This window comes from Chroicocephalus ridibundus, chromosome 23 (genome assembly GCF_963924245.1).
Source record: "Chroicocephalus ridibundus chromosome 23, bChrRid1.1, whole genome shotgun sequence".
NCBI lineage: Eukaryota > Metazoa > Chordata > Aves > Charadriiformes > Laridae > Chroicocephalus > Chroicocephalus ridibundus.
Genome location: NC_086306.1, coordinates 1,596,201 through 1,618,594, shown reverse-complemented (window position 1 = coordinate 1,618,594; position 22,394 = coordinate 1,596,201). Strand labels below are relative to the sequence as shown.

General features: G+C 57.3%; 2 protein-coding genes across 4 annotated transcripts; both read right to left on the bottom strand.

Moving 5' to 3' along the window:
• Positions 1-397: 397 nt before the first annotated feature.
• ACTG2 (actin gamma 2, smooth muscle) lies at positions 398-3,809 on the bottom strand. 2 transcript variants are annotated; one of them, XM_063358617.1, is made up of 9 exons: positions 3,766-3,809; positions 2,789-2,960; positions 2,538-2,666; positions 2,333-2,443; positions 1,715-1,799; positions 1,450-1,611; positions 1,165-1,356; positions 747-928; positions 398-632 (listed from the first exon to the last, which is right to left on the bottom strand). In XM_063358617.1, the coding sequence occupies exons 2-9, from the start codon at positions 2,912-2,914 to the stop codon at positions 489-491; spliced, it is 1,131 nt and encodes a 376-aa protein (XP_063214687.1). In that variant the 5' UTR covers positions 2,915-2,960; positions 3,766-3,809; the 3' UTR covers positions 398-488. The 2 variants fall into 2 exon arrangements, with proteins under 2 accessions (XP_063214687.1, XP_063214686.1); XM_063358616.1 differs by lacking the exon at positions 3,766-3,809 and having other exon boundaries at positions 2,789-3,391.
• A 3,275-nt stretch (positions 3,810-7,084) lies between these two features.
• STAMBP (STAM binding protein) lies at positions 7,085-22,306 on the bottom strand. 2 transcript variants are annotated; one of them, XM_063358665.1, is made up of 11 exons: positions 21,793-21,821; positions 20,061-20,198; positions 19,623-19,863; positions 14,911-14,986; positions 13,742-13,837; positions 12,657-13,032; positions 11,833-11,957; positions 10,745-10,882; positions 9,444-9,556; positions 8,917-9,016; positions 7,085-8,480 (listed from the first exon to the last, which is right to left on the bottom strand). In XM_063358665.1, exons 3-11 carry the CDS (start codon positions 19,835-19,837, stop codon positions 8,424-8,426), a joined length of 1,296 nt encoding a protein of 431 aa, XP_063214735.1. In that variant the 5' UTR covers positions 19,838-19,863; positions 20,061-20,198; positions 21,793-21,821; the 3' UTR covers positions 7,085-8,423. The 2 variants fall into 2 exon arrangements, with proteins under 2 accessions (XP_063214735.1, XP_063214734.1); XM_063358664.1 differs by lacking the exon at positions 20,061-20,198 and having other exon boundaries at positions 21,793-22,306.
• Positions 22,307-22,394: the final 88 nt, after the last annotated feature.

Here is a 22,394-nt window from a genome sequence, read left to right as displayed (position 1 = left end):
AGGGTATGAACATGGGGTCAGGGGCACCAACACAACATTGGGGGCACCAACATAACATTGGGGGCACCAACATGGGGTCAAGGGCATCGACACGGGTTTGGAGGCATCAACATGGGGTTGGGAGCAACAACATGAGGTCGAGGGCATGGACACAGGGTTGGAGGCAACAACATGGGGTTGGGGGCCACAAACATGGGGTTGAGGGCATTGACACGGGGTTGGGGCCACCAAGGCAAAGTCAAAGGCGTCAGCATAACATCATGGGCACCAAGGTGAGGTCGGGGCTCCCCTGTCCCTCACCCCATTGCCCTCAGCTCCCCCCCAAACCCCTCCCACCCCCCAACGCCCCAAAATCTCCCAGAAAAGGGGCAGAGCCTGGAGAAAAGGCTTTAATGCGCAGTGGGCGGCGGGGAGGAGCAGCGGGGACCGAGGAGGAGCAGGGCGCCCCAACCCAGGCATGGGGGGCCACCACGGGGTGGGGAGGGGGCTTAGAAGCATTTTCGGTGGACGATGGAAGGTCCGGCCTCGTCGTACTCGGGTTTGCTGATCCACATCTGCTGGAAGGTGGAGAGGGACGCCAGGATGGAGCCACCGATCCACACCGAGTACTTCCGCTCCGGCGGGGCGATGATCTGCCGAGACACGAGCCGTTAGGATGCACCCCCCCGATCACCCCCCAGGCCTGCACCAGGAGAGGATTTGGGGTGTCGGTGACCACAGCTTTGGACCCCCCCCCCCCAACCTACTTTGATCTTCATGGTGCTGGGAGCCAGCGCCGTGATTTCCTTCTGCATGCGGTCGGCGATGCCGGGGTACATGGTGGTGCCGCCGGACAAGACGTTGTTGGCGTAGAGGTCCTTGCGGATGTCGATGTCGCACTTCATGATGGAGTTGTAGGTCGTCTCGTGGATGCCGGCTGACTCCATGCCTGGGGTGGAAGCGGGCTGTCAGCACCCTGACCCCCACCCACACCTCCTCAGGGCTCCCCAAAAGAGCCATGGGGTCACCCGTGGGTTTGTCCCCTTAGTTTGGGGTGCAAAGTGCTTGGGGGGGTGTAAAACACCTCTGTGGGGCACCCATGGGGGCTGGTTGCCTGTTGGTGGGGTGGTGAGGATGGGGGGCAACCACCTAGGGGACAGCCAGGACAATTCGGGGTGGGCTCACCGATGAAGGAGGGTTGGAAGAGGGTCTCGGGGCAGCGGAAACGCTCGTTCCCGATGGTGATGACCTGCCCGTCAGGGAGCTCGTAGCTCTTCTCCAGCGAGGAGGAGGAGGCGGCCGTGGCCATCTCGTTCTCGAAGTCGAGGGCCACGTAGCAGAGCTTCTCCTTGATGTCGCGCACAATTTCCCGCTCGGCTACAGGAGACGATGGCGAACAGGCTCAACCCAGCGCATCGGCGGCACCCTGGGGTCCCCCGTCACCCCATGACCCCCTCCCTGCCCCATTACCGGTGGTGACGAAGGAGTAGCCCCTCTCGGTGAGGATCTTCATGAGGTAGTCGGTGAGGTCGCGGCCGGCCAAGTCGAGACGCATGATGGCGTGGGGCAGAGCGTAGCCCTCGTAGATGGGCACATTGTGGGTGACACCATCCCCGGAGTCGAGGACGATGCCTGGGAAGGGGGAAGGAAGGTGAGGGAGGAGGCTGGAAGCCACCTTGGTCCCTTTCCCACCGCGGATGGACCCTGGGTGGTAGATGCCGTGTGTCCCACTCACCGGTTGTGCGGCCGGAGGCGTAGAGGGAGAGGACGGCTTGGATGGCGACGTACATGGCGGGGACGTTAAAGGTTTCGAACATGATCTGGGAGGGAGGATGAGAGGGGCAGCGGGTTAGGGGGGAGCGTGGGGGTCCCCAGCGCATCCCACCCCAACCCAGGGGGGCCTTCCTGGAGACACGGGGTCAGCACATCGCAGGGTAAAACACGCGGACGGTTGCATCGCACGGAAAAATAGGTGGATCGTTGTATTGCGCGGACCCGCGGGTCGATGCATCGCACAGAACGACACGTGGATCGCTGCGTGGCGCCGAAAACCAGCTGGGGCAGGGCATCGCGTGGAGACGCGAGTCATCGCATCGCAGGGAAAAATCGCGCGGGCGTGTGCATCGCGTGGAAAAACGGTGGCTCAGCGCATCGGCGTGACCGAACCCCGCGGGTCCGCGCGCCGCACGCGAGCGCTGCCCTCGTTAAAGCTTCGCCCAGCTTCAGCCCACCACCCAACCCGCTCCTCCGCCCCGCGCCCGCCCCTCTTGGCTCGCTAAACCCCAAATTCCCCAGCCCTTCCTGAGGTTTCGGAGGGTCCGTCCCCGCGGCCGGGGACCCGGCAGCACCTCACCTGGGTCATCTTCTCCCGGTTGGCCTTGGGGTTGAGGGGTGCCTCGGTGAGCAGGGTCGGGTGCTCCTCGGGGGCCACGCGCAGCTCGTTGTAGAAGGAGTGGTGCCAGATCTAAGGTGGGCGAAGGGGAATCGGGGTCTTAGCCCAAACCGAAGCCGGGGCCGGCACCCGCTCCCTGTCCCGGGTTGGGGGCGGGCGGTCTCACCTTCTCCATGTCATCCCAGTTGGTGATGATGCCGTGCTCGATGGGGTACTTGAGCGTGAGGATACCCCTCTTGCTCTGCGCCTCGTCGCCCACGTAGCTGTCTTTCTGCCCCATGCCTACCATGACACCCTAACACCGGCGAGAGAGACAGCCTCGTTAGCCTCATTTCGCTGATTAAAAGCAGGGTGGGGGGTGACCTGGGGCTGCTGCTCACCTCCCTCCCCTCCCCCCACCCCTCCCCAGGTACCCACCTGATGCCGGGGCCGCCCCACGATGGAGGGGAAGACGGCGCGGGGGGCATCGTCGCCGGCAAAGCCGGCTTTGCAGAGGCCGGAGCCGTTGTCGCAGACCAGGGCGGTGGTCTCCTCCTCGCACATGGTGGGGCCGGGAGCGGTTGGCCTTCAGGGGGACCTGGGGGATAAGCTGGGGCGAAGGGGGGAAAACAGCGTTAAAGGAGGGTGGGGGAGAGGGTTACGCCGCGCCACCGCGTCCAGCGTTGGGTGTTGAGAAAAGCTGGAGTCCTTGGGGACGTGCGGGCCCCGCAAAATCCTCCACGGGCTGTGACGAGGGGTGGCCGCCGGGTCCTGCCCCGGTGCGGGAATGCTGGGAGCGGGGTGACGCTCATCGCCCGCGGGCGCTGCTCCACGCCGATGCTGCTTCTCCATCCTTGGCCAGCCGGTGCCCAAAATGGGTGTCAAAGCCTCCTGCCCGCGCTTGCCCGGGGGAGCTCCGGTGTCGTCGTCCCCGGCTGGTGGCCCCCGAGCGGGCAGGGGGAAGGCAGGCGATGGCCTCTCCTCCGGTCCTGTCTCGGCAGCCCCTTGCTGCTCTGCCCTCGCATCCTTTCCCAAAAATGGGAAAAAACCCCAGCCCTTCCCAGGGGTTGCCCCCCTCTGCCGGTGGATGCGCTCCTGAATCCAGAGCGAAGCAGGCGAAAACCTCGCAAGAGCCCAAAAAGAAGAAAAAAAAAAAAAAACACCCCCAAATCGCGGGGATTTCTGGAAGAGCACGACCCGCTTTGGCCGCAGCCCAGCTCTCGTCGCCTCCAAGGAAGCCCCCGGCTGCGGGGTCGTGCCAGGGTTGGCAACCCCCCTCCTTGCGCTGTGTGAACCGAGCCGGGTCACCCCGTAAGAGCTGGGGCACCCCGAAACCCACCCCTTCCCCCCCGGGGGTGTTTTTCCTTCCCGCTTTCCTGCAAGCCAAAGGGAAGCCAGGGCCGGGCAGTACTCACCGCGGACGCGAAAGCTTTCCTCTGGGACCGAGTCCCGACGCGCCTTTGGTATAAATACCAGCGAGCCCGTGAAACCTCAGAGGCGGATCCTCTCTAAACAAAGACCCTAAATAGGCTAAGTGATGGTGTGTTAGCCATATGGCCATATAAGGTGTTTTATTTCATTAAATTGACCTTGGACTGATGGTAGGACCCAGCACGGTTAATTATTGTAAGAAAAATGTATGCGGGGATGCTTGGGAGGCGACATCCCATTTGTGAGTCCGTTCCTTTTATGCTCCGCTGCGATAAACAAGTGAGACACAAGTCCTTATAAGTGACGGTCTCGGCAAAAAGGAGGTGGAAGCATCTCCGGTTCTTGGGGAGAGCGTGGAGAAGCCCCACCCGGGGGGAGGTGGGTGTCGGGGCTCTGCTGTGGGGGACACCCCGCAGCCGGGGTGGGAATTTGACATCGCTGGGACACTGGGAACGCACCGGGTTGGTGCATCGCTTCCTCCCGGCCTCGGTTCCTCCATGTCTCCCAGCATCCAGCACCTTTGGGATCTCCTCTCCCCGGGTTTTTTTCTCTCCGTCCCAATTTGGGCTTTCGGTGGCCCAAAGCCCCTCGTCCCCCCAAAGGCTCGGCTCGGGCAGGGCCGGACTCGCGGGTCCCAAGCCCAGCCCCGCGTGGTGGGTGCACCCAGCTCTCACCCCCTCCCCGGGAGGGTCTTGGAGGCAGGATGAGCCCAGACCCCCCAAAAGGGGTGATGGGGGGGGGAGTGCTGTCCCCTGGCCCCCCCCCCAGCCCGAGTGCAGCACGGGGGGGGCTGGACCCACCCCCGGCCCTGTGGCTGCAGCCTTGGCAGGCGGCGAGCAGAGCCGTAGCAGATCGCGGCCCTCGCAAAGGCCAACCAGCGGCTGCCAAACTCCCGGCTGCCTTTTTAAGGGCAACGGTCCCAGAGCGGGGACTCTCCCCGAGCCCCCGGGGGCCGGGGGGTGGGCAGGAGAGATGCCCCGGAGCCACCACCCAGAGCTACCAGGACTCAGGTTGCAGACGGGGAAACTGAGGCACGGGGTGACCGGGCTGGCTCCTGCTTTGCGGGGTCCTGAGCTGTGCTCGGGGCAGGGACATCGAGGCCCCGGTGCGGCAATAAGAACCAAGAGCTGCAGGGTCCCACCGCCACCAGAAGAGACCCAAGAGTCCTGGTGTGTCCCCCCCCAGCCCTGGAGGGAGGGAGCAGGCTCCGGGTTGTCACCCCGCGGGGCGGGACAGGGACATGGTGTCTCCCCAGCACGGCCGGCCGGCGTGCCCGCGCCTCCAACAGCGTCCCCACTCAATGGCTCTGCCCCAGCGATCCTCCTTCCTCCCGGGGAACCTCAGCACCCGGGGGCTGGATGCGTGTCCCCCGGCCGCGCGCTCATCCGTGTCCCCACCGCACGCCCCGAACCCTGGGGACCTGCTGCCTCCTCGCGTCCCAGCCCGGTCCCCTTGGTCTGCCGCCAAACATGAGGTCACCGAGGCAAAAGGTTGCCATATATGACAGGCTGACAAAAAAAAAAAAAAAATTTAAAAAAATTTATCCCCAAACCCAGCAGGAATGGGGGGTGGGAGGGGTGGGGAGAGGAAAAAAAGGGGGTTGGATGCAGGCAGTGCCCCATGGGCCCGTGCCAGCACCGGGAGAGCCCCGCACGGAGGGAGCAGGGCCGTGCCGGGGTCCGCATGGAGCTGGTGACAGGAGCCTGTCCCACCCCAGGTTGGGGGGACCGTGCCCAAAGCCCCGGAGACACCCCCGAACCCCGGGCTGGGGCAAACTGCGGGGTGCCAGCCCCAGCCCCAGCTCCGCAGCACCGACTCGCACGGCTTTTCCATCCCTGGTGTTTGCCGGGGACAGGCGGGTCGGCTCCCGGCTCCCCATCCCCAAACCGCCCCGACCCACGGCACCGTGGCCAGCCGGGATGGAAAGCCTTGGCGCGGCCAGTTTGAAGCCGGGACGGCGGCGGCAAAGCCCCGAGCCGGAGCAGAAGCAGCCTAAAAAGGAAAGGTTCGGCCACCGCAGCCAATCCAGCTGCCGGCGCTGGGGAGGGTGGCCGGCGGCCCTGGGATGCTCGCAGGAACGCCAAGCATCCCCCGGCACAGGCGAGGCTGGCCCCGGCTGGGATGGACGCGGGACGAGGAAGGGGACGATCCCCGGTTTGCCGTGGGATTTCAAAACTCCGGGCGCACGGGCCGGCCCTCGGCACCTCCCTATAAGGGTAACGTTCGCGCTTTAAACCTCTCCGGCTGCCGCTGAGGATGGACGAAGCGGCGATGAGAGCTCGGGCAGGGATTTGGGTCTGTTCCCATCCCCGAGGCAGAGATAAGCATCGCTCCCTGCCTGCAGGAAACCCCCCTAAACACGCCATCCCCATCGCTGCGGAAAATAAACCATTCCTGCAAAGTGTGGTTTCTGTTGGGGGTTAGCTCCTAACCACGTTCAACGCCGGGTTTTGAGGGATTTTAAGATACGCCGGTCACATCTGGTGCAGCTGGAGAGACTGGGGTGGGTTAGCGGGACACAGGCCGTAGTGCCAGGGCATCAGCATTCATCCCGCCGCACAAACCGATGACTCAGTGATTTTAAGCAGGGGGGGGGGGAAAAAAAAAAAAAAAAAAAAAAAAAAAAGCGATTTAAAAAGCCGCCAGCTCGGAGAGCGGGGCTGGGCGCGAGGCAGCAGCTGGCCGCTGACGTGAGAGACGCAGCCCTTGCGTAGGGCCGCGCTGCGAGGGATTTGAGAAATTCTCCGCGAGGGTTTAATCGGTCACCGGGATGATTTACCGAACGAAGCAGCGATTTGCCACCAGCTCCTCTCCCCGGCTGGTGCTCTCTGCTCGATACCGGGGCAGCTCCGACCCGAGAACTTCAGGGACAAGGAGATAAATTCATTGGGATATTCGCTCTCGATTTGAAGGAATCGCACCTTTGCAAGCCGGGCTTTCGCCCCTGGTGTCCCCTGCGCTGCGTGACGAGCAGACTGCTCCGTTCTGCAGAGCTGGGGGGATGAACGCCTCTACGCCGAGGCTGCAAAACCCACCCTGGAGCGTGGTTTAAATAAATTCAGTCTGAAAGTTAGTTCCCACCGATGGCCAGAATTTCCCTCCCTCCCTCCCTCCACCGAGGGTAGCCCGTTTCCAAAACCAACTGCAAACAGCAGCCGCTTGTCATGCAGGAGGCGAGGAGGGGGCTGCTGCGATTAAACACAAGCCCTAAATAAATCGCTTCCCTCCCCGCTCTCAGCCACGCCGGACCCCTCCAGCCCGCCCCCTTAGCTCGAAGAACACGAGTGGCAAAAGAAACCCAGCCAAGATAATCCAATCCGTCTGTGTTAAACCGTCCACCAAGGAGCGGTGCGCGTAGAAGTACAAGGACGCGACACGCGGAACACGGATGTATGCGTGCCAGGTGGGAAGGCAGCTCCCGCCTCCTTCCCCTCCCCGCGCGGCCATGTGCTGAGCATCAGAGCACCCTGCCAGAGGATGTGGAGGTGGCGGGGATCGCGCTCAGCCCTTTGAGGCCAGATGCCTTCCACCTTGCAATACTGCTTCTTCCCTTCCAACGCCGGCAAGAAGCGAGGGCGGAGGCGCAGCGCCGATAGCGCCGGGGAGGAAAATCGCTGCTTGGCATCCAACGAGAGTAATTGGGAAGAGGTGCCTGGCTGGCGTACCGCACAACGGCGCCGGCACGGAGCGCTTGTTTTTGGCAAGGACAGGCTTCATACTGCTTTGAGAAGCGCAGAGGCGGGCGGGGGTGGTGATCTTTGAGGACTTGAAGTGGCACAAGCTGCTGGAGTCCCGTCTCAGGGAGACGACGGCCTTGTAAAGCCTTCACACGACAGCACTGCAGCCAAGAGACCGAGAGCCTCCTCCACCAGCAACAAGCTAAACCCAAGCCCTCGCCGGGCATTCCAAGGGTCGGAGCGAATCCCCCATCCAGGAAAAGGAATAAAGTAACCAGACACCCCTCCCCGCTGCTGGAATGAAGCAGCTTGCGCAAAGCAGTGCCGCATCCAGGCACCTTCTCCCCCGAAACCCTGAAATTCCCAAAAGAGGTTGGGCCCCTTCTTACTTCAACCGGGCAAAGACCTGAGCACCAGCGCGCAGGACGCGCTCCGGCTCGGCGGTGATAAGCTCGCGCGTGGGGTGAGAGGGGTTAGGAAGGTTTAATCTTAAACTATAGCAAAAGACTTGTCCACTCCAGCCAGCTGCACCGAGACCACAGCAACCCAGAGAGGCAAAACAAAGCGTAGACTCATTTGGGCAAGTCCCACTTTGGAAAGCACTTGAAGAGGTTTCCACACCTCATAGTTGCAGCAAATCACGGGGGACGCTCCCCAGGAAGCCGTTCAAGCCATAGATTAGAGTATTAAACAATTGTTTCAGTGTTAGTGTCTGTCTTCCAATTTCCAGTTCGCTTTTCCCCACACCACGGACCTCAGCACCGCTTTGCCAGCCCAACGCCAGGCACTGAGGTTTCACGTGCTCCCACTGAGGTCAGGGTACCGATTTCACCGCGGTGGCAGGGAGAGGAAGGGGAAGGATGACTACATGGTAGAAATCATCTGCTACAGGAGGAAAAAAATCACATTTCCTTAGGCCTAGAAGGAAGGTAGGTCGTTTTCTGTAAACGGTTAAGGCAAGAGGCCTATCGGAGATCCATCAGGACCACGTCCCTCTCGACTACTGACACGTGACTGCAGGTCTGGAAGAGAAGGGAAGAGAAAGAGCAGACAGGGGTTATTCAGACGTTCCCACAGCCCAGGTGAGCCTCCTCCGCCTCCTGACGCAACCTGCACCCAGCGTCCTTCGCAGATCAGCCCTTCTCCGACCAGGAACTAATGTCCTGCCCGATGCCAGACAGAGACCACGGCAGGACACAAAGACAAATCTCTCTTGCTCAAATACCAGCCTTTTGCTGCTGCCTTGGCCTCCTTCTGCAGAGAATCGCACCCCTGACAGGCGCTAACGAGTCAGAAAGTTTTTGTATCTCAGCTCTAGGAAGAGACGAGCCCCTGCCAGGCTGACCCTCCTGTCCTGGGTCACAGCCCAGCGCCTCCACCCAGACATAAAATCAAAGGAAGCGTCCAATATGTCAACTCACGGTCCTACCGCCCCCGCTGCCTCTTGGGGTGACTTACGGTGAAGAGAGGGGGGTCTTTGGAGTGCGGGTGGAATCCTTTCTGCCGGCAGGAAGAGATCTCCTCCAGGCCATGCTCTGTCAGCTTGAAAAACCCTGTCCTAGAGCAAATAAATACAAGGTCTGTGTAGCTCAAGCCTCTACAAACAGAAGCACCTCCTTCCGCGTCTGAAGGAGCACGCTTGAGCCCGCTCATCTCAAGCGAGAGCTGAAATGCCTGCTGCGGGATGCTCCTCTCCCCGGGACACTCCTCTCCCCCCGTTCTGCAGCTGCAGACCTGTCTCCTTTCACGGGTGGGCAACCACAGCACAGATACGACCCCCCCAAACCAGCCTGGAAAAGCTGTCGAATCCCACACGCTCTTCCGGCCTCTTTTGGTAAAGCTTTCATTGCGTGACTTGACGTTTTATTCCACACCAGGAATCCGATAGAGGAAAGGTCGTGGTAAACAGCCTTTCGATACCTTCTGAGGAGGCGAGGCCTCCTGCCCAACCAAAAAGGCCTTCCCTACCCCACGTCCATACGTACTCCTGGTATTTCGGCGAACACACAATAGCAATGGACTCTGGCAACATCATCTGGTAGGAGCAGTGCGTGTGCAGGTCGACGCTGGAGAGAAAGGCTGTCTGCGTGGGGTGAGTCTGAAACACGAGGCAAAAGAGAGGACGTTACAGCAGGGTCAGAGGATTACTCCAAAGGGACGGCGTCTGCCAAGAGAAGGTTGAACAGAGAAGAGACACGGCTGCTTGGAGAGCACAGAGGACGCCTGCACACTGAAAAGAGTTTTGGACAGCCCCAAAACATCTGCTCCTCTTTTCCGTTTGGAATAAGGACAGGAGGAGCTCTACATTTTTGGCCATATCCCACGGAAAGTCACACTTGAAGGCACAACGCTGTCCTTGCTTTCGTGCACGCCACCCCGCAGGGCGCATCACACCTTTCTGAAGCGCAGCTACCCCTGGGGCACAGCATCCCCGGGCACGTAACGCACGGCGCCAAGGCACTTCAAGATATCACTTTCCACCAAGATGGGCGAGGGTTGTACGATCACAGACAACCACCACCTTACCCAGCTCCCGCTGACAGCCCGATTTCACAGCCTAACCCTTGCTCAAAGGTCTTTCCCCTTTTGAGCGTTAGGTTTTTGTCACCAAAAACCAGCAGAAAGGTCAAAGGGATTCTTGAGGGTCCCCGGATGCTGCTTGGCCGTCACTGAAGAGTTAACACCAAAAGCAGACACCCTGCACATATCAGGCACACGCAGCAGGCATTTATTTGTCAAAGCCTGTGAGGCAGCTGCTGCTTTCGAGAGATTACTCAGCAGCACCAAACATTTTGCTTGGCACCGATCCGACTGCCAAAGGCTCCGCGGGGACAGGCAGCAGGGCAGCGCTGAAGCCAGCGGAGGAATCTGGAACTGGCACATCCCGTGGCGGCGCAGCACACAGCTGTCCGGGAAAAGCAGCGCTACTACGGGGACGCATCACGGGAGAGGCCCTGCGCTGACAGCAGGAGCTCGGGATGCTCCGACAGTGCCTCTGGAGCGTGCTTTTAGCTGGATGAAACGCGAGCTTCGTGCCCGATATCCCACTCTCAAAGGGCCTGATGCTTTAGGATGGGACCCAAACTTAAGACAGGCCTGGGTTTCTCCAGCAGTGTGAGCAGTGGCTGAGACTGCACCAGAGGGAAAAACCCAACCGGAGGACGCCGTCTGCTCCACGCCAGCTCCTCCAGTAAATTCTCCTCTGCCAGCCCTGCTCTGTGCACCCCTTTCCCTCCCAGCTGAATGCAAGACCAGTCGGGAAGTGAAACAGGAATGAGAGACTCACGTGGATCCAGCCTAACGTAACAAGGCCATGCTGATCCTGGATCATGAAGAGCTCCTCCTCATTCTCCGTGTTGCAATAATCGGGGCCTCCGTATTGCTTGGGAACGATGACGTGGGTTATCGTGAACTCATTCCTCATCTGCAAGGCAGCACAGGGAGGCTGTCACCCACCGGACACCCCCCAGGCAGGAAACACTGCTGCCGCCCACTGGTGCAAAGGTAATTTCCTAAGCTTCGGGAACATGGTAGTTCTGCATTCATCACTGGGGGCCCAGCCAGGGGGAACACCAGGTCTGGAAACAAGCCCACAGATACATCTACCATTCATTTCCAGGTCACAGAAATGGTAACTGCAGGATTTTCTGAGCCTGAGAAAGACCCACAGCTTCCTGTTTCATTTTCTCTGCCGTGCAGAGCACCCACAAGAGCTCAGAGAAGTCCTGGACACCCACTGAAGCAGATCTCTCCACTCACTAGGAGATGATGCCTCATAATTAAATAACCACCACGTGTCTGGAAGCAGCTGGATTGCAGAAAGTTGCTACACCAAACAACTCCATTTCAAAGCACACTTCTGCAAGCAAAGCAGCCCCAGGCGACTCACGGGAGACAGGCTGGAGCTGCCAATGGAAACCCGTGCACACAAACCCTCCTGGGGGAGGACTAACTGTCTCCAGACGGTGTTTGCACAGCCTTGTCTCTGGGTGAGGGTCCTAGTTCACAGCTGGGACACCTCAGTCCTGCTGGTACCAAAAGGACAAGCCACCGGAGCTCCTGTCACCGGCAACATGCGAGTGCTTGAAGCAGGTACCCAGCAGAGGGTCATCAACAGGAGAGAGGAAGCTGAATACCCACAGGGACTCGGTGGCCGGCACCTGATTCAGTGTGGGCAAATCCAAATGTAAAAGGGAGGAAAAGGAGAGGAGACCATCCCTAACACTCACGCTAAACCTTACTCATCAATGAAACTGCACTACAGCCTCCCACGGAAAAAAATCAGGCTCCTCTAGGTGTTTTCAAAGCTATTGCACACCTTGACAAAAGGCCCCTGCACCACTTCCAAGGTCTTAATTTGGATTATCACCTTACCAGCTTACCGCAGAGGATCCCACACGTCTCCACACCCCGGACTGTGTTGGCATCGGCTAGCTGGAGGAATTTCTGGCAGAGCTCCCGAGGGACGATGACCTGGCGAAGGACATCCATACTTGCATCTGTGGGAAGAACGGGAACACAATGAGCAATGACAGTCGTGGACACTGTTCCCTCAGGTCAGTATCTGAAGGGACCAGACTGAGAAAATTCAGCCTGGAAACATTAATTGCTCTAATGACTACCCTTAGAAGCAGTCACAGGTAAATGAAGTCACTGTGACACTTTATACACTCGCTACCAGGGACATGTAGAGAGAAAGAGACCTTTAGCAGTGTGTCAAAACCCAAGTGTTTTGTTGAAGAAAATGAAACCACATACACCTACAAAACGTCACTTAACGATGTGTCGCTGGTCAAGAACCAGTCCTTTGGAAATGTCCAAACGGGTATTTCGGAGACTTATTTGGCAGAAGAGGAGAATTCGGTCAGGTGAACAATTTGGTTAGTCAGGAACTAAACCCCAATCCCCAACGAGTATTTGGGTCTAGGAAAGCCAAATAGGCTGTAGACTCTGGATCATTAGAGAGACTGGGCTGGAGAAGCATGATGGGGGTGATTCCCAAGAGGAGACAGTTCTCCCCAGCCCTGCAAATCTTCACTGGATAACGGGGAGAATATCCAGTGACTTGGAAGGCCAAATCCCCAGAAGGGACGGAGCCATGGTCAAGACGCTTCCAAGCGCCTGCCAGACAAGTCAACTCCTCAGCCGTGTTTGGCTCAGCCCCAGCAAGGGAAAAGGGAGCACCGAGAGGTACTAACTGTTTTCCGTGCTCCCCGAAGTACTAGGTTTCAAAGATCTGTCCACAACAGGAGGTTTGGATGAGACAGTCCCCGCTGATGGACTTGCAGGGTGAACTGGAGAGACGGGAACCTTTGGGATTAAATCAGTCGGCGGCTTTTCCACGCCAGGGATGAGGGGCCCGTCCAGAGACTCAGGACTCAGCTCTGGCTTTCCAAATTCTTGCACTATCCTTAGACGTTCCTTCTCCAGCTCCTGTCGTCGAATCATCTCCTCGAAGGCATGAAACTGCTCTTGCTCTGCCTGCTGCTGCTTCATCAGGGCTACCCGATTTCTCTCCTCTTCCAGCTGCTGCTGCAAAGCCAAGTTCCTTGCAAATTCCTCTTCCTCTGCCTTCTGCAAGGAGAAATATGCTAAGGGACAGCAGACAGGGGAACACAAGCCCAAGGCAGAACATGAAGCCTACGCACTGCAGACCCTCAGGGATCCCAGAATACTTCTAAAGGGTCTACAAAAGGCGATCAGCAAACAACACTCCCTGCAAGGAAACGTCAGCTTGCAGAACAGAGATCCGCACTTCCATCAGGACAGTGAGCTAGACCAGGGCAGTAAAACCGCTGACTTACCCTCCCTCTTCCACAGAAATACAGTTCCAGGTTGTCTTCCCTCTGTTCTACCTCTAAAAATCGCACTTGCCCACAGCAAAACTGCCTGCAGAGTTTTCTGCTTTGCCCACAGAACCCCAGATCCTCGCCCATGCTGTTAGCAGCTGCCTGCTGAGTTTCTGGATCACAAGACCTAGATCTCACGTCGGGACAAAGGAAAAAACGCCAAACAAATAACAGTCCCAGCTCAGACAGCCTCCAGGACGCACAATGAAAAGAGACGCAGGGATGCCTATGACAGATTCACCTGCATAACGGCAGCACAGACATGATGGGGACAGCCCGGCGCTGCAGGTGACGAGGCTGCACCCTGCGAGATGGGGCTACCCAGACTTCACATTTCAGAGCACCCAGGGAGCCCTGGAGACCTGCCCTCTTCCAAACCCTTTGTGGCTGAGGGTCTTCTGGGGAGCACAGGCCTCCAGTCTCCTCTCACTCACCTTCTGCTCCTTGTACTTAGCATAGTCCTTGGCGTACCTCTTTAACAGCTCCTCCTTGAGCTCTTCAGCTCTGGGGAAGGCTACTTCTTTCAGTTTCTGAAGGGAGGAAACACAGTCATAAGAGTGCGATAGCCCCAGAGCAAGAAAAACAAGGCCTGAACAGACGCAAGAATCAATGGACATCCAGCACCCAGAGATTATAAAGCGACCGGCTGTTCATGAGCCAGGAAGGGCTGAGCAGCTCCACCACCACGTGTGGACAGGCTGGCAGGCTGCAGAGAAGCACGTTGTAGCCGGAGGGCCCAGACAGCATAGAATCATAGAATGGTTAGAGTTGGAAGGGACCTTGAAGACCATCTAATTCCAACGCCTCTGCCCTGGGCAGGGACACTTCCCACCAGCCCAGGTTGCTCCAAGCCCCGGCCAACCTGGCCTTGAACCCCTCCAGGGATGGGGCAGCCACAGCTTCTCTGGGCAACCTGGGCCAGGGGCTCACCCCCCTCACAGCAAACAATTTCTTCCCCAGATCTCATCTCAATCTCCCCTCTTTCAGTGTAAAACCCTTCCCCCTCGTCCCATGGCTCCCCTCCCTGCTCCAGAGTCCCTCCCCAGCTTTCCTGGAGCCCCTTGAGGGACTGGAAGGGGCTCCAAGGTCTCCCCGGAGCCTTCTCTTCTCCAGGCTGAACCCCCCCAGCTCTCTCAGCCTGTCCCCACAGCAGAGGGGCTCCAGCACCGCCAACAACACTGAGCAAGAGCTTCATCAGTACTGTCCTTTGCTTTTCTGGTCAATATTGAGCAGAGGAACGGCAGCTTCTTATGGCTGTGAGAAATCTCCAAGGATTCCCTCGCAAATCCCCTGAGGGCCACTACGTCGGGCATCTGGCCACCACGCATGGAAAAGCCATGTGGTGTTTAAAAAGCAGGGAGTTTAAGGGGAAAGAAAGGACAGTCCAGTGCTCAACAGAAAGTAAACTGGACAACCACACCCAGCGCCGGACAAGTACAACAGGGTAAGAAGAACCCAGCCATAACTCCCAAGTGGGTCAGGCCTGCTGCGTCAAGCCTTCTCAGTGTTTGCATGGATCACTCATCCCAGAGCCATGAAACCCCACGGTTGATGACCCCGAAACATTTCCGACAGCAGCCAATAAAGCAATGTTACTACTTACTTTCACTGTCTCCTTCTTTTCAGGTATGACAGCAGTTTTGTAATCGCGGTGCTGTGGCAGCTTCTCAATGAAGAGCCTGTAAACACAGGTGAGAAAATGCATTTCTGAATCACAGCAGAAAGGGAGAAGCACAAGACAATAAGTGGCACTTTGGGGGTACCGATCGTTCCCCTCCAGCACTGTCCCCTTGCTCTGCCGCCTCCCTGGGTCCTGTGCTCCCCACAATCAGGACAGTCGCCTGCCTTTCTGCAGGAAACCCTCCCTCACATCATGGCCTTCTGAGCTCTTCACGGCACGCAGGAGATCTTGTTCAGCCCCAGGAGAGCACCTCCCAGGGGAGATTTTTCTTCCACCTGGACTTTGGAGATGATCCTCAGGGATAAATACATTTGTTTTGAACAGAAACATTAATAAGCCAGTCTAAAACACCAAGGACACTGGCAGCGACTCAGGAGGGTCCTTGGGCACCTGCCTACACCTCTGCGAGCATCCAAGGGGATTACACACAAGCTCAAGGACTCGGCTGACTCAGTGCTCCTACTGTCCTTCCGTATGAGTGAACAAAGGGTTTGTGCAAGAGATGGGGAAATTAACTCAGACCTTGAAAAGAGAAAACTTGCAGGTCAGCTAAAAGCAAGTTCACAGCTTCCCCAGCTGCTGCATCAGAAGCCTTTTGGCTCTGTGGCCCGACCACCCCAGAAGATCAGGGCAGTATTTCAGGCAGCAGGGCTGTTTCTGTGCAGACTTCTGGGAGGGAAATGAAGACTGAGCTCAACATCACCCCGCTCCCAGCACGACTACGAACAGGTTAATCTTTGCCTTCTCTACAGACAGAACAACCATCCACCCCTCTCAGGGAGCTCTGCAGGACGCAGCGGTGAAAATGCAGAGAAAGAGTACTGCAAGCACTAGAACAAGGAGAAAAGCCTGCAAACGTGGGGAATTCACTCTGGCCCAGCTCTATGAGGCTCCCTGGGCTTGAGGCATCCCTGAATTACCTCTGCGAACAAGTCCCCAGCAGCGCAGTAGCTGACCATGAGCTCAGGGCGAGCTCACAGCGAGCTTAGCCGGGTCTTTGTCTCCTGCAAGTGGAGCTGTGCTTGCCGTGAGCATCCACAGAGCCTGTGGGCATAACGCAAAAAAAAAAACAAACCCTGCCCTCCTTCGTGGCTCTTTGCTACACCATTTCAGCATCCAAAGGAGGATGCTCTCCAGCTCCTTTAGAGAGCAGCCTCGTGCCCAGGCACAAGGAATAAGGGTAGCGAGGACGAGAGTGCACCCCAGGGAGTGGCACAAATAAACCAAGCAGAGCCACGCAGGAAAAACTCAGGGGGGACAGAGCGAGAACACTCTTCACGTTGAGAAGCCTCTGTGAGCACAGTAAATAAAACCAGCTGCTTCAAAACCTCAGTCCTCTGGGAAAAGGAAGGACTTTTCGCACCCTGAACGCTCCTTGTTGCCACGGAGAGCGTGAAGATGCTCTCGGCAGATCAGCACAACCACATCACAGCCCAGTGCCACGGAGAAGTCGTCATTCCATCCGAAACACCCAGCAAGGTCCCCACTCCTGGCTGGTGATTGCGAAGTAGGTCACTGTGTCGAGGAGACAAAACAAGGCTGTGATCATTGCCAACAGCTAGCAGATTAAAATGGAAGGGATTAATTAAGAAGGATTAAGAGCAGATGCTGGCCTAGAGAGGACGGAAAAACCAGCAGAGACAGCTGGGTTTCCACAAGTCAGGAAGGGGGGAAAAAAAGTGGGCGACGGGATGAGAAGAAGACTCAGGCAGCCAGAGGAAAACTCTGGGGCAAGACCCGGCAGCGGCAGGCTGGGGACAGAGGCAGGGGAAGGACAGGAAAGGTTCATGTTTCCTATCGACAGCCCAACTGAGGCTTGGCAAGACTGAAACGCCAGGAGTTTTGGGCTTGTTCAAACCTCCGCCTGCTCCCGAGTCCACTATGAGCAGCAGCTGTTTGGCACCGAGCAGCCACATCACAGGCTATTTTTAAGCACTGCTACAGCACGCACGCCAAGCCGGCGTCTCTCGAGTCCCTTGCAACACCCCACGCAAACCCCCGGAGCCAATCCTAGGAGCCCACCGCCACACAGGCAAACCAGGAGCCCAAACACCACAGAAAATTCACAACTTAGTTTTTTTCTTTCTTATTTGGCTCTCGCAAAATCAGCCTGTGTGTGCCTGATGGTGATTCAAGGAAAATACCCACTCGAATCAATGCAGAAGCAGCTGTTTAAGAAGACCAGCAAGCAAACGTCTTACAAGGTGACCAGACGCATGTGTTAAAAGTCCAGCCTGGTTATTCTCAGAGACAGCTGCGCTGCCCTCCTGCCCGCCATGAGGGCTGGGCAGTGAGCTTGGTTTCCGCGTGGAAAAGAGAGGTGCTGTGCAGCCCAATGGCCCGCACGAGATCGAGCAGGCGGCCAGGGACTGGATGCCTCAACGGGAATCTCAGTCTTGAGATTATCCCGTGTCTAGACAAGATTGTCCCAAAACCGATGGCTCTCCAAATCAGACGCCACAACACAGATCTCATTGTGTAATTCAGGCCTTGAGATCAGCCTTGGGAAGCGCTGCATAAGGAAATAAAGAGAAATCCAGCTTCCTAAAGCCACACAGACCACACCTTGCTCCAAATGCACTCACTCCCGCCAAACACGCCAAGCTAAGAGCCTCTAACGTACTTCTCGGCGCTGGAGTCCTCCCCTTCCCGAAAGCACAGCCTGATGCGCAAAGTGTCTGCGCTAGGCCATACCCTCCAGCTGGGAGCTGGGCGCTGAGAAAGAACAGCCGCAGCACTGACCGGCAGATGTGGGCCGAAGCACCGGGGGAAGAATTCCGGTCCCGTTTCCAGAAAGGGGAGAGCAGAGCAAGTCCCGTGAGAGGCTCCAGTTACTAGTGCCCCGCTCTTCCCTTCTGGATCACACACTCTTGGGGAAGGACATCTAGAAGACACTTCATCGAGCCTACAGCTTCACATCTTCATTTAAATAAACGCAACTGTGACATTAAGCTCCTGTCTTCGGACAATCCAGGGCAGAAGCACATATTTATCAGCACCGGAGAAATCACACCACTGAGGGAAAGTTTTTTTTCACCTTCCTGGCAGCCCAGCAGCCAGGCTAACGTAAATGCCATGAGCATTTGAAAGCTGCTGGGGAGAAGATGCCAGCACCTATCGTTGCTATAATGAAACAGCGAAGGTGCTTTTAGTTCATTTGTTTAGTTAAAGAGTTTCTCCTTTGGCCTTGGCTACGTAACCAGCCTGGAAACCTTCCCGAGGTTTTTACACTTCCCAGCTCCCTGTGCAGCCTCCCAGGGCACTCGCTAAAATGCCCATAAAAGCTCAGGAAGTGCAAGGCGGGAAGAAAAGCTAATCAAAGAAAAATGCGTTGATTTAAGGGGCAGGAACCCTGCACATGGGGGCAGGGAGAGAAAATGCCCAATGAGATGCCAATCACGTTCTGGATAAGCGGGTAGTGTGAGCACAGCAGAGACCGTACCAGAGTGGCACTGGGCAAAAGCGAGAGGGAAAGGCTTTTGTCCAAAAAACGTACAGGAATAGGATACTCCGTGCCATTGGGATACTTTCTGAGGATCACAGTTTTCAGCCCTTTAAACACCAGCAGGGACGGCTACAGAGGCACACACATTTGCCCTGCTTGTACTCCGGGCTGCTCAGACACGATCCAGACCTGACACCACGTCACCGCGTTAGCACGGTGTACGCTCCAGCTTGGCAGGCACGGCAGTGGCGTTTCGGACCCAAGATGGCTCGTTTCTGGGCAGTTGCGGAGATGACGGCAGGAATATGCGGCTCTGCACTCGTCTACATAGAACGTAGGCCCTACAGGTGGAGACCCATCAGCTGAAACACCAAATAGGGTGTTGGCTGGGTTTATATACGATCTGGGGCATTCTACAAGGGTGCTCAGTATCCAAGAAACTCATGAGTTGGTTGGGATCAGTTTCTTTGGACCCAGAACTCTTCCCCATGCCCTCCCGAGAAGGGCTGGGGTAAACCCGTGCGGTTTTGGGGGTGGGGTGTTTATATTCTTTCTGAGTTGTAAAACTAAATCTACAACTGGTCCCTCCACCTGAGGAAGGAACTCGCTGCCTGCTGTAAAAGGCTGTAGTAACTGAAGTGTAAAGCAGGCTTCTCCTCCGGAGGGGGTTTGCTAGAGAAACCACCAACCAGCCTAGATCCTTTCCAGGTAGATACTCGATACCAAGATCCTTGACCATGGATCCTTGCCAATCCGTACGATGTCATGGCCAACCTAGCAACAATCAAGGTCAATCTAGCCACTCTGCGGTGATAAAACACCAGGAAGCTTTGACATACAGGGATCCAAAACCTCCCTCCTGCTGACAGCAGTCTCCACTAGCAGAGGGATGGAGGAAGACAAGATCAACCTGGTTTCAAAGGGAACTTTTACACCTACAAAGAGTTGAGTGGTGTTTGTGGGTTTGTGCCTCACACATTTACGACATCTCCTGGTCAGTCAAACCAGCTGTATCCTCACCTCTGTGGGAACTGAAATTCAAAAGGAGCAGAGCTCTGGACAGAACCCAGTTCTACCAGCTCAGCAAGGCCTCACAGTGTTTAGACACGCTCAAAATACTCAACACCCAAACCCACAACGCCTTGTATCGAACACGGGTTACTCGCAAACAAAGCAGCACTGCTCTTACGTGATATATTTGTTGTACAAAATAAAAGCACGCTCGATATTGCCTTCTTCCGAGTAAATGGTTGCCATGCGGAGGATTTCCACTCCGGAGCGGTAGTAGCGTCGTGGTGGGACATCCTCGTTCACTTCCACAGCGCTTCCCACCTGGATCAGTCTTCGGACTCGCTCCTCCGGTGGGAGGCTGATGTCCGCGTGGTCGGGCATAACGACACACATCAAAGCTGCCGTTAGGCTGACGAATTCTGTGGTGGGAGGAAAGTCAAGTGCATCAAAACCAGCGTAAACCTGGGAACTCATCCAGTTTCCTCAGGAGTGCATTTCCTCGATAGAAATCACTCCCTCTCAGCAGAAAAGCGTTTAATACATAGGTCAAGCTAGGTCCTGAGGGAGGAATCGGGGAGAAGGCCAGGTCTTTGGGGCATAGTGCTTGGATATTTACCTTTATGACCTGAAAGGCAGCCACAAATTCAAGATCAGTCCTTGTCAGGCTAGGGTTTGACCCATCCAAATCCTCCCCAAAGTGGCGCTTCCTTCCCAATTGTCTCTCCACACAACAAAACTAGTGCCAGTCACTAGTCTGGGGGAAGACGGCCAAAACGTTTCATTCAGACTTGAGCAGAAGCAGCTTTGTGTGAGATTTCAACACTGCAGCCTTCGCTGTTTCGCTTAGACAGCAGTGAGAGGAGGACAGAGCTGAAGGCCAGCCTTCCAGCCGCTGCTGCTCAGCAGATCTGCCCTTACCCAACAAGCTCAATCCCAAATTGCTCTTGCCCGGGCACAGACACAATCCCTCTCTCCCCCACGCTGCGGGAGGCACACCCGTCACCCCAGGAATGCACCTAGACCTGATCCATGTCTCTACCTCCCACTTGGCTCCAACAAGCCCCTTCTCACCCACAGCCCCATGGCACAAGCCGATAAATTTGAAGCTGAGGAAGCGCTGAGACTATTTGAGGGGCAGCAAGCCCAGAAACCCTCAACAATGCTCTTCCCTCTGCACCAAAAGCAGTTTTCCCCTGGAAAAGCCACCCTGGACCAGCGAAAAGGTTAAACTCCTTATGAAATCACAGCACTGAATCCACAGCGCCTCACAAGCCTTCCAGCAATGCGACTGCCACACACACGACGTCATGATTTACTGCGGCTCCTTCCTAAACTGGGGAATGGTCCCAAGCCGCGCTAAGCACTGCCTGAGGATCCCAAGCAGTGGAGGAGTTGCCTTTGCGGGGTTACCTCGGAGCAGAAGCCCCTTTTTAAGGCAGGCAGGCCTGAGTTTCTCAGCCCACATCCTGAAGAGGCCTGCACGGGCTTCTTGCCCTAAATAAGGGCCGTGCAATTCGGTCCTGCCTGAGGCTGCTGTACCAGAGCACTCACTTATGGGGTGCAACAAAGCCCCAGCTCAGAGCGGGCATCACCTTCTCCTCACTGGTACTTCTACCGGTGGGGAGGGCCCTCAGCTTTTCCCCCACAAGCCAGAGCTCTCAGTCACCTCCCCAAACTAAGGCCCCCCTGACAAGTTTCACAGCCCTTCTCCCCCAAGAGAGAACCGACACCACTCACACACTGTAACTCCCGGAGCCCCCAACCCAGAGCTCCCTCTCTAACACCACTCAGGATAAAGAAACTGCCCAAACCACCACGCTCCTCGAGCTGCTAGCCCCCAAACTACGGACCCCCCCCCCCCCGCCCCCAGCCACTGCCCACCAAGTGAGAGGAAGACTCCACCCGCCCCCTCAAATCAGGACCCTCCAAGAACTCCCACAGCCCTTCCCCCACAAGGCAAAGTAACGGAGCCCCCCGAGAACTGCCTGTCCCTCCCAGAACAGCCCGCCCCTGCCTTTCCCCTCTAAACAAAGAGTAGAAGATCCCCCAACCAAAGCCCCCATGGGCTCCCAGCTCTCCCCCAAAACCTCTGTCGGGGGACCCCCAAATCGGACCCCCTCCTTCCAAAGGGAAGAGATACCCCCAGCCAGAGCCCTCCCCGACCGGAGCCCCACGAAGGGACACCGCCCCTCCCCGGCCGGATCCCACCTGTCCCGGCTCCCCAGGAGAGGAAAGGATGGCCCCGACCAGCCTCCCTGGCCCCTCACGCCGCCTCCCCCCGCCAGGGCCCGGCCCCTCAAGCGAGGAAGGGCCCCCCCGCAGCCCCAGCGCCCGGGTCCGGGTCTGACCTGCCGCCACCCGCCGCCTCCCCTCAGCGCTTCCGGGTTGTCGCGGAAAAGCCGACAGCACCTGCCCGTCTCGCTTTCGACAGCCAATCAGGAGCCGACGCAACATCCGGGCACGCTGCAACCCCGCCTCCGCTTCCGCCCGGCCGAGCCGCCGCTTCCTTTCCCTCAGCGGAAAGCCGTGCGTGATGACGCCACAGACCGGCGCAGACCTTAAAGGGACAGCTCCCTTCCGGCTGCACGGCACCGCACCACCCCGAAAACACTCCTTCTCACCCCAAAACGGGGGCGGAGGCCGGCGTCCTGGGCCCCTCAGGCCCAGCCCGGGGGAAATAACGGGCTCCAGAGCAACTTACTGGAGCAAAAGGGGGTGAAAAGGAAAAAAAAAAAACCCAGAGAGTTTCAGACCAAATCCTATTTCTTGTTTTGTATTAAGGAAATGAAGGAAAAGCCCTTTTTTTTTTTTTTGTTGTTGTTGAAGGTTAAAGGGATGTTCCTGGGGATGGTTTCACTGGGGTAATTCCAGCTCCGGTGGGGCTCGCGTTTATTCTCCACGGCCCTCAAGGAGCGGAGCTACCACTGCGGTACGACGTGGGGTTAAAATA

Coding starts and splice junctions, on each gene's coding strand:
- ACTG2 (XM_063358617.1), bottom strand. CDS start 2,914: ATGTGCGAGGAGGAGACCACCGCCCTGGTCTGCGACAACGGCTCCGGC. Junction 2,667..2,788: donor TGGGGCGGCCCCGGCATCAG/GTGGGTACCTGG, acceptor CGCCGGTGTTAG/GGTGTCATGGTAGGCATGGG. Junction 1,612..1,714: donor CGCCTCCGGCCGCACAACCG/GTGAGTGGGACA, acceptor CCCCCTTCCCAG/GCATCGTCCTCGACTCCGGG.
- STAMBP (XM_063358664.1), bottom strand. CDS start 21,898: ATGTTGCGTCGGCTCCTGATTGGCTGTCGAAAGCGAGACGGGCAGGTG. Junction 11,958..12,656: donor TTCGGGGAGCACGGAAAACA/GTTAGTACCTCT, acceptor TTCTTCCCACAG/ATGCAAGTATGGATGTCCTT. Junction 9,557..10,744: donor TTACGTTAGGCTGGATCCAC/GTGAGTCTCTCA, acceptor CTCGTGTTTCAG/ACTCACCCCACGCAGACAGC.